General features: G+C 45.2%; 1 protein-coding gene across 1 annotated transcript in view; it reads left to right on the forward strand.

Annotated features, from left to right (window-relative positions):
• The window catches only part of CFAP251 (cilia and flagella associated protein 251), a 108,204-nt gene that overhangs the window by 70,903 nt on the left and 28,369 nt on the right, over positions 1-8,932 (forward strand). The window contains exons 13-14 of the mRNA XM_023739297.1: positions 5,086-5,280; positions 6,356-6,640. Of these exons, the coding sequence (XP_023595065.1) occupies positions 5,086-5,280; positions 6,356-6,640 (480 nt within the window). The remainder of the gene's footprint in view (positions 1-5,085; positions 5,281-6,355; positions 6,641-8,932) is intronic.

The raw sequence follows: 8,932 nt of genomic DNA on the forward strand, positions 1-8,932 counted from the left end.
GAAGACATAATACAGGATCAAGCAAGTTGCCAAGTAAGAATGAATGGTAGGATTCCATTTTCATGTAAAAATTATAATGATATACCAAAAAACCAAACCCATTGCAGTCGAGTTGATTCCAACTCATAATGACCCTATAGGACAGAGTAGAACTGCCCCATAGGGTTCCCAGGGAGTGGCTGGTGAATTCCAACGACTGATCTCTTGGTTGGCAGCTTGAGCATTTATCCACTGCGCCACCAGGACTTCCTATAATGATATAGGTTAGAATATAGGTTACGAAAACACATAAAAGAAATTCTCAACTATACCAAACCATTATCCATGATTATCTTGGGGTAAGGAGCACAGCCATGTGGACTTATAAGTAGATTTTCTACTTTATGTGTGTCTACATGTTTGAAAACTGAATATTTAATACTTTTTAAATTTTATTTTTGTTGTTGAGAATATACACAGCAGAACATACGCCAATTCAACAATTTCTGCGTGTACAATTCAGTGACACTGATTACATTCTTCAAGTCGTGCAACCATTCTCACCCTCCTTTTCTGAGTTTTTTCTCCCCCATTAACATGAACTCACTGCCCCGTAAGTTTCCTACCTGATCTTCTGAATTGCTGTTGTAAGTTTGATCCCATATAGATAGATCTTAAAAGAACACAATGGAAAATTTAATACTTTTGCAATCAGAAGAAAAAGATACTAGTTCTATAAAATTGTTAGGTACATTTAGTAATATACTAATGTAGCTGGTAACAGTTAGATAGCCCCTAGTGTTCTAGAAACTGTTCTTGGTGCTTTGTATATATTAGCTCATTTAAAAGCTCATCACAGTCTTAAGGGGTAAGTGCTGTCATTGTCTCTATTTTACAGATAAGGAAGCTGAGGCACAGAGAGATTAAGTAACTTGTCAACTTGTCGAGTTTTAAAAAAATCATTATTTAAAAAAACTGAGATATACTTTACATATAAAATTCTCCCTTTTAAAGTGTAAAAATCAGTAGTTTTTAGTGTGTTCAGAGTTGTGTAGCCATCACCATTATCTAATTCCAGAACATTCTCATCACCTCAGAAGAAACCTCGTACCCATTAGCAGCCAGTCCCCATTCTTCCCTCCTCTCCCCCAGCCCCTGGCAACCACTAATCTGCTTTCTGTCTCTGTGGATTTGCATCTTCTGGACATTTCATCTAAATGGAATCATACGCTGTATGGCCTTTTGTGTCTGGCTTCTTTCACTCAGCATGATGTTTTCAAGGTTCGTCTACGCTGTAGCATGAATCAGAACTTCATTCCTTTTTATGGCTGAATAATATTCATTGTAGGGATAGACCACATTTTGTTCCTTATTCATCAGGTGATAGACATTTGAGTTGTTTCCACATTTTGGCTGTTATGAATAACACTGCTGTGAATGTTCGTGTAGAAGTTTTTGTGTGGATGCATGTTTTCATTTTTCTTTGGTCTACACCCAGGAGTGAAGTTGCTGGGTCAACCATTCGAGGAACTGCCAGACTGTTTTTCCAGGTGACTGCACCATTTCACATCCACCAGCAATGCAGGGGGCTACCATTTTTCCACAACCTCCCATAAGTTTTAAGGGTCAGACCCCCATTGCCGTTGAGTCAATTCCAACTCATAGTGACCCTAAAGGACAAAGTAGAACTGCCCCATAGGATTTCCAAGGCTGGAATCTTTACGGAAGCAGACCGCCATATCTTTCTCCTGTGGAGCAGCTGGTGGGTTCAAACCACAGACCTTTCAGTTAGCAGGCAAGCGCTTTAACCAGTGTGCACCGAGGGCTCAGAGTCTGCTCTTAACCAAGCTCTACCCTATCTCTGTGCACTCAGTGATATATGGGGAAGGTCCTTAAATATTTTCTACTGGAATGATTAGATAAGGGTGATTTATAATTAATTGATGCATTGTCTGCCTATTTTGTCATTTTAGTATTTTTAACATCTCACCCAATCTGCGTGCATATAAGCCTGACCATGGACCATCCCAGCTTCGCACCCTTCTAGGGCATCCCATAACCCAGCAGATAAAGCCTACTTTCCTGACCTGGCCCCTGCTCACCTCATCACCACGCCCCACCCCCCACCGCCCTTACATCATATGTTTCTGAGGTTTGAACGCCGTGCTTCATGCCCCATCCCTCTGCACCTCCTGCTTCCACGCTGCTCTTCCCTACACCCCCGTGTTCTTCCCCGCGTCTCCCACTCACATTCAGAGCCTCTGCCCGGCCGTCACCCGGGAGTTCACCACTCCTCCTCAGGGCGGTCTCTGCACCTTGGGTTTGCTTGCGTTGTTAGCCTTCTTCTCTCATGTTGTTCCCAGGCCCGCTGTCCCTGCTGGACTGTGAACACCTCAGTGGCCAGAAATACATCTTACTCCTTCCTGTCTCCCGAGCACCTGACACAATGCCTGGCCCAGAAGAGGTGCTCAGGAAATGCTTGTTGAGTGGAATTTGCTCCTTGTTTATTCCACACTCACCCAGTGCCTGCCGTCCCCGCCAGACATGCCGGGTGCAGTGGGTGCAGAGAGAAAACCCATCCACACACCCAGGGGCTCATAGTAGAAGAAGAGAAATCGCTGCTGGGTTCACACGGGCAGATCAGGTTTAGTCGGGCTTGAAGCTTGTTCGATTTTATGGGCCCCCTTGAAGAAAAAGGATACGTAATTAAGAATAACAAATGCCTAGGACCCCTGCCAGGGCCTCAGAAGGCACCAAGCAAGGGAGGCAGCCTGAAATTGAACTTTTTTTTTTTTTAAATAAATTATTTTAGTTTTTTTGTTATTGAGAATATATGCAATAGGAATACATCAAGTCAACAGTTTCTGCGTATACAGTTCAGTGATGTTGATTACATTCTTCAAGTTGTGCAACCATTCTTACCCCCCTTTTCTGAGTTGTTCCCCCCTCATTAACATAAACTCACTGCCCCCTAAGGTTCCTATCTAATCTTTCGAGTTGCTGTTGTCAATTTGGTCCCATATAGATAGATCTTAAAAGAACACAATGCTTAAGACAGACATTCTTTACTAGTTAAGCTAAACTGTTGATTGGTTTTAAGAAGACTTCAGGAAATACTTTTTCTTTAAAGTTCAAAGATTATCTCAGGGCAGTAATTTCAGGGTTTCATCCAGCCTCCGTGGCTCCAGAAAATCTGGAGTCCATGAGAATTTGGAATTCTGTTCTGCATTTTCACCCTTTTGATCAAGGATTCTTGTATAGAATCCTTGATCAAAATGTTCAGTAATGCTAGCCAGGCACCATCCAGTTCTTCTCATCTTGTGGCAAAGGAGGCAGTTGCTGAAACTGTAGTTTTACTAGCTTCAGGGAAAATCCAGCTCTGGGATTACTAATTCCAGATCAGATTTCTAATGAGTGTGATAGAATCTGAGCTAAAGAAGTCTGACCTTCAGTTGGCATAACAAAGTTTATTAAGAAAATGTTCCGCATCCCACTTTGGTGAGTGGCGTCTGGGGTCTTAAAAGCTAGCGAGCAGCCATCTAAAATCCATCAATTGGTCCCAACCCACCTGGAGCAAAGGAGAAAGAAGAACACCAATGACACAAGGAAAATACTAGCCCACAAGACAGAAAGGGCCACATAAACCAGAAACTCCATCAGCCTGAGACCAGAAGAACTAGATGGTGCCCGACTACCACCAATGACTGCCCTGACAGGGAACACAACAGAGAGTCCCTGATGGAGCAGAAGAAAAGTAGGGTGCAGAACTCAAATTCTAGTAAAAATACCAGACTTAATGGTCGGACTGCGACTTGAGGGACCCCGGAAGACATGGTCCCTGGATTCTCTGTTAGCCCAAAACTAAAACCATTCCTGAGGCCAACTCTTCAGACAAAGATTAGACTGGACTATGGGACATAAAATGACACTCGTGAAGGTGTGCTTCTTAGCTCGAGTAGATAAATGAGACTTAAATGGGCAGCTCCTGTCCAGAGGCAAGATGAGAAGGCAGAGAGGGTCAGGAGCTGGTTGAATGTACATGGCAAATCCTGGCTAGAAAGGAGGAGTGTACTGTCACAGTATAGGGAGAGCAACTAGGGTCACATAACAATGTGTGTATAAATTTTTGTCTGAGAAACTGACTTGAATTGTAAACTTTCACTTAAAGCATAATAAAAAATAAATAAATAAATAAGTCTGACCTTTGTGGGAATATGATTCAGTTACAGCTTGATGCACAGACAGATGTCTGTCTTTTACGCACACACCTGTAATGGCAGCCATCCAGAACCTTGCATGGTGTCCATGCTAATCTCCTGGCCCACCATTGGGGAACGGGGTGTTTTCATTCATTCTGCCAATGCATATCACCTCCTGCAGCTTCTTCCTTGCCTCTTGTTCACATACACATTCTTGAGGCAGAATGTTCCCTTCACAAGGGCAGAGTGAGAACCAGGACTGCGGAAAGCATTCCACACAATCAAGTGTCCCAGGAACTTTTGCTCTTTGGAGCGGTTGCCCCTTATTTACGGCATCCAAGCACAGCGGCCAAAAGCAACAAGACAGGAAGTTCAGAATTAGAAATGTTTGAGGGTGTCATGACTGTTATGGATTGAATTTTGTCCTCCAAAAATGTGTGTCTACTTGGCTAGGCTGTGATTCCCAATATTGTGTGATTGTCCACCATTTGTCATCTGATGTGATTTTCCTACATGTTATAAATCCTACCTCTATGATGTTATTAAGATGGGATTAGCAGAAGTTATATTAATGAGACAGGACTCAATCTGCAAGATTAGGTTTTTGTTTTAAGTCAATCTCCTTTGAGAAAAGTGAGCAGAGAGACAAAGGGACCTCATACCACCAAGAAACAAGAGCCAGAAGAATAGCACGTCCTGTGGACTCGGGGTCCCTTTACTGAGAAGCTCCTCGATGGGGGAATATTGATGACAAGTACCTTCCTCTAGAGGCAACAGAGAAAGAAATCCTTCCCCTGGAGATGGTGCCCTGAATTCAGACTTGTAGCCTCCTAGGCTGTGAGAGAATAAATTTCTCTTTGTTAAAGCCAGCCACTTGTGGTATGTCTGTTATAGCAGCACTAGATGACTGAGACAACAAACAAAAAATCATAAAATCTTTGTTCAGATTTGTGGAATTAAAGTTTTTTCTTCTTTTTTATCATGCAGAAAGACACTTCTTGGGCCAACTTACGGTTCCCCCATTGAACAGATCCAGCTCCTCCCAGTGAAAACCACTAGTGAACTCCAGAAACGCTACTTGGTGTTTATTAACAGAGACAAGGTACCCAGCACTTCTGCTTTTTGGTTCTATAGGATGACCCCAAGTGTTATTGAGGAACAGCAAGTCCCAAGTGTTATAAGACTCAAGGACACTTGGCTTCATATCCAAGTCCGAGTACTTCCCTCCAGGTTAATAGTGAAGCTGAAGATAGCCATAGATTAGTGGAGATGACTCTTGGGAGACCTTTCTGCACAGAATTCCTATATTTTGTGCACTCCAAATGAAGACACATGGCCACCAAAAGATTTTTTTATTTCTGATTTATTTCCATGTAAACATTATATTTTGTTTTTGCTTGGTGCCATCAAGTTGATTTCGACTCATAGCAACCCCACGTGACAGAGTAGAACTGTCCCATGGGGTTTCCTAGGCTGTAATCTTTTTGGGAGCAGATCACCAGGCCTTTTTCCCTCAGAGCTGCTGAGTGGGTTTGAACCACCAACCCTTCATTTAGTAGCCGAGTGCTTAACCATTACTCCACCAGGGCTCCTTGGAAAAAGCATATAAAGACATACAAATCAGTCGTGCTTAGTGATACATTCAATGAATAGTCTACGTTGAAAGGAGCCCTGGTGGCGCAGTGGTTAAGCGCTCGGCTGCGAACCAAAAGGTCAGCAGTATGAATCCACCAGCTCCTCCTTAGAAACCCTATGGGGCAGTTCTGCTCTGCCCTGTAGGGTCCCTGTGAGTCGGAATCACCTTGACAGCAATGGGTTTGGTTTTTTTCGGTTTCTGTGTTGAAAAGCATGAAGTCATACAATGTCAGAATTATTCTGGAAAGCCCTAGACGTCTGACCACGAAGACATGGAGGAAAATTTCCTCCCTGCGTAGCTACTGAACCAGCATGGAAGGGCCCCTCCTTGCTGGAGTGTGGTGTTGTCTCTAAGGGACTACCCTACAGGGCTCCATGTGTAGAGGCCCAGCCAAGTCCCATGTGGCATTCACCCACTGGAAGGGTTTCAGACACAGAAGTCCTTCCTGCAGACAGATCTGGGAGTGATATGGGAAAGCTGCAGGCACAGTGGGGGACCTAGTCATCTGACTCCGAGTCCCCAGTTACAGCTTTCTCTCTAGGTCGGACTCCAGATCTTACCAGTCGATGGCAATCCACATAAGACATCTGCTATCATTTGCCACCCGAATGGGGTGGCTGGGATGACCCTTTCCTACGACGGCTGCTACGCCTTCACGGCAGGAGGACATGACCGCTCTGTCGTGCAGTGGGAAATTAACTTAAGGTATGTGAGGGGGACGGAATCTTGGCCCCGCAAGACAGGTGTCAAGTGTCACTCAGCAACAGGAGGCAGGTGTGGAACACCCAAGAGGGCCAGGCCCTGCGCAAGGCCTGCATGTACCCAGGTAGCCAGGACCCAGGCCTCATCTTCAGGTTGCTGACACGTTGGTGTGGGAGATGCAGAGGTGAGCCAGAGTAGGGGACTGTGAGGCCTGAGACAGGCATGGGGTGGGGCAAGCCGGGCAGGCGGGGGACGGGGCCCGCATGTAAAGACAGGGAGGAACTGAGCTACAAGCAGGCATTGCTTCCAGAGCTTCTTGTCACATTCACCTTATCATCCCAGCTAGTATTCACCTTGGTTTTCTTAAATGACTTTTTTTAAACTTAACATTTGAAATTTTTTGTATTTTGTTGAGAGTATGCACAGTAAAACGTACACTAATTTAACCATTTCTACATGTATAATTCAGTGACACTGATTACATTCTTTGAGTTGTACAGCCATTCTCACCCTCCTTTTCTGAGTTGTTCTTCCCCCATTAACATAAACCCACTGCCCCCCAAGCTTCCCGTCTAATCTTTTGAGTTGCTGCTGTCAATATGATCCCATATAGATAGCTCTTGAAAGAGCGTAATGCTCAAGGCATTTTTTTACTAATTAAGCTAAACTATTGTTTGGTTTTAAGAAGACTTCAGGGGATATTTGTGGTTTAAGTTTTAAAGTTTTTCTCAGGGCAGTCATTGATTTGATGAGCTTATTATGTATATTTTATATATTTTTGTTGCATATATTGTAATGCACATGAAAGAAAGTACCTGTTGATGTTGTTACGTGCCATCAAGTCGATTCTGACTCATCAACCTCTTGTGACGGAGTAGAACTGCCCTATAGGTTTGCAAGGCTGTCATCTTTATGCAGGCAGATTGCATGAAGATTGTGGATTATGGAGACCCTGGATGGGTTTGAACCTCTGACCTTTCAGTTAGCAGTCGCATGTTTAACGATTGCGCCACCAGGGCACCTTAAATACCTAACTAGTAAAAATTTAAAAAGTTCATCTGTGACCGATACCACCTGAAATCATGTTGCTACTTGCGGAAAGCCTGAGCTAAGTCTGGAAGGATCTTTAGGGATCTGCTAGGTGGACAGGAGAGGAAAAGACAGCCAGATGGAAGGCGCTGTATGTGCCAGAAGCACAAGGCAGGGAGCGCGCCATGCTGGGTTTGGGATCAGCGGGCAGCTGGAAGGTTGGGCGAGGTGGTCTTGAACCTCTGCCTGTGCGCTCAGGTGGCCCTTGAGGAGTTGCCCCGTCAAATTTGCATTTCAGGAAAGTCCCTCAAATATGTGAGGACAGAGAGTCAGGGGCCAGAGAGGCGGCAAGGGGTACCACTGTGGTCGTCATTGGGAGGAGGTGAGCAGAAGATGAGAGACGTTCAACAGTGACATTGGACAGAACGTGGTCACCCCTGGAAGCTCTTGCGTTCCCCTGCCACTCCTTAGATAGCAGGACAACTTAGAGAGGTGATCCTCTTCCCCCACAGGGATTTACTGAGCCCCTCCTGTGGATCACCCCCCAGCAAAAGCACCTGCTGTGGGCAGGTGATCACCACTAAACGGCAGCCACTGTCTCCATGAGCTACGTGGACCGATGGCACTTGCTGTTAAAGCTGTGGGCTGCCTCCTAGGTTCACCCCACCTCAAATCCTGTCTCACGCCACACCAGCCAGAGCTTCCGCCCGAATCCCTGCAGTGTGTATGACTGAAGGAGTAGGAGTGTTACTGTAAACGTGTGTTTCCACCTACTCCTCTCACCCCACCTGCCCTCAGGTGAGAATCTCTGTGTCAGGTGGTTGTTAGCGGCCATGAGTCGGCCCCAGACTCAGGGCGACCCTCTGCCCAGTGGTGCTAAATGCTGCCTGGCCGGGCGCCATCCCGTGATGAGTTGCAGATCTGACTGTTGTGATGCGTAGGGTTTTCACTGACTGGTTTTCAGAAGTAGATGGCCACCTTAGTCTAGAAGCTCCACCGATACCTGTTCAGTATCCTAGCAACACGCAAGCCTCCGCTGACAGGTGGTTGCTGTGCATGAGGTGCATTGGCTGAGAATGGAACCCTAGTCTCCTGCCTGGAAGTGAGAATTCTACCACTGAACCACCCTACTGCCTAAGGTCAGGCTGGAGAAGTCTGCAGTTGAATGTGAACAAGTGCGTGGACACTGACATCAGATTGACATAGTTTATCTATGCTGCTGGCTGTGGGACCTAGGGCAGGTTTCTTAACATCTCTGATCTTTAGATTCCTTGACTGTGAAATGGAGATACTAATAGGGACTTTTATCGGATCCTTGTAAGGATTAGGTTGGTTAACACATGCAAAGCACCCAGCACAGAGCTAGATATTCAGTAATTTCCTTTCT

This window comes from Trichechus manatus, unplaced genomic scaffold (assembly GCF_000243295.1).
Source record: "Trichechus manatus latirostris isolate Lorelei unplaced genomic scaffold, TriManLat1.0 scaffold00131, whole genome shotgun sequence".
Taxonomy (NCBI): Eukaryota; Metazoa; Chordata; class Mammalia; order Sirenia; family Trichechidae; genus Trichechus; species Trichechus manatus.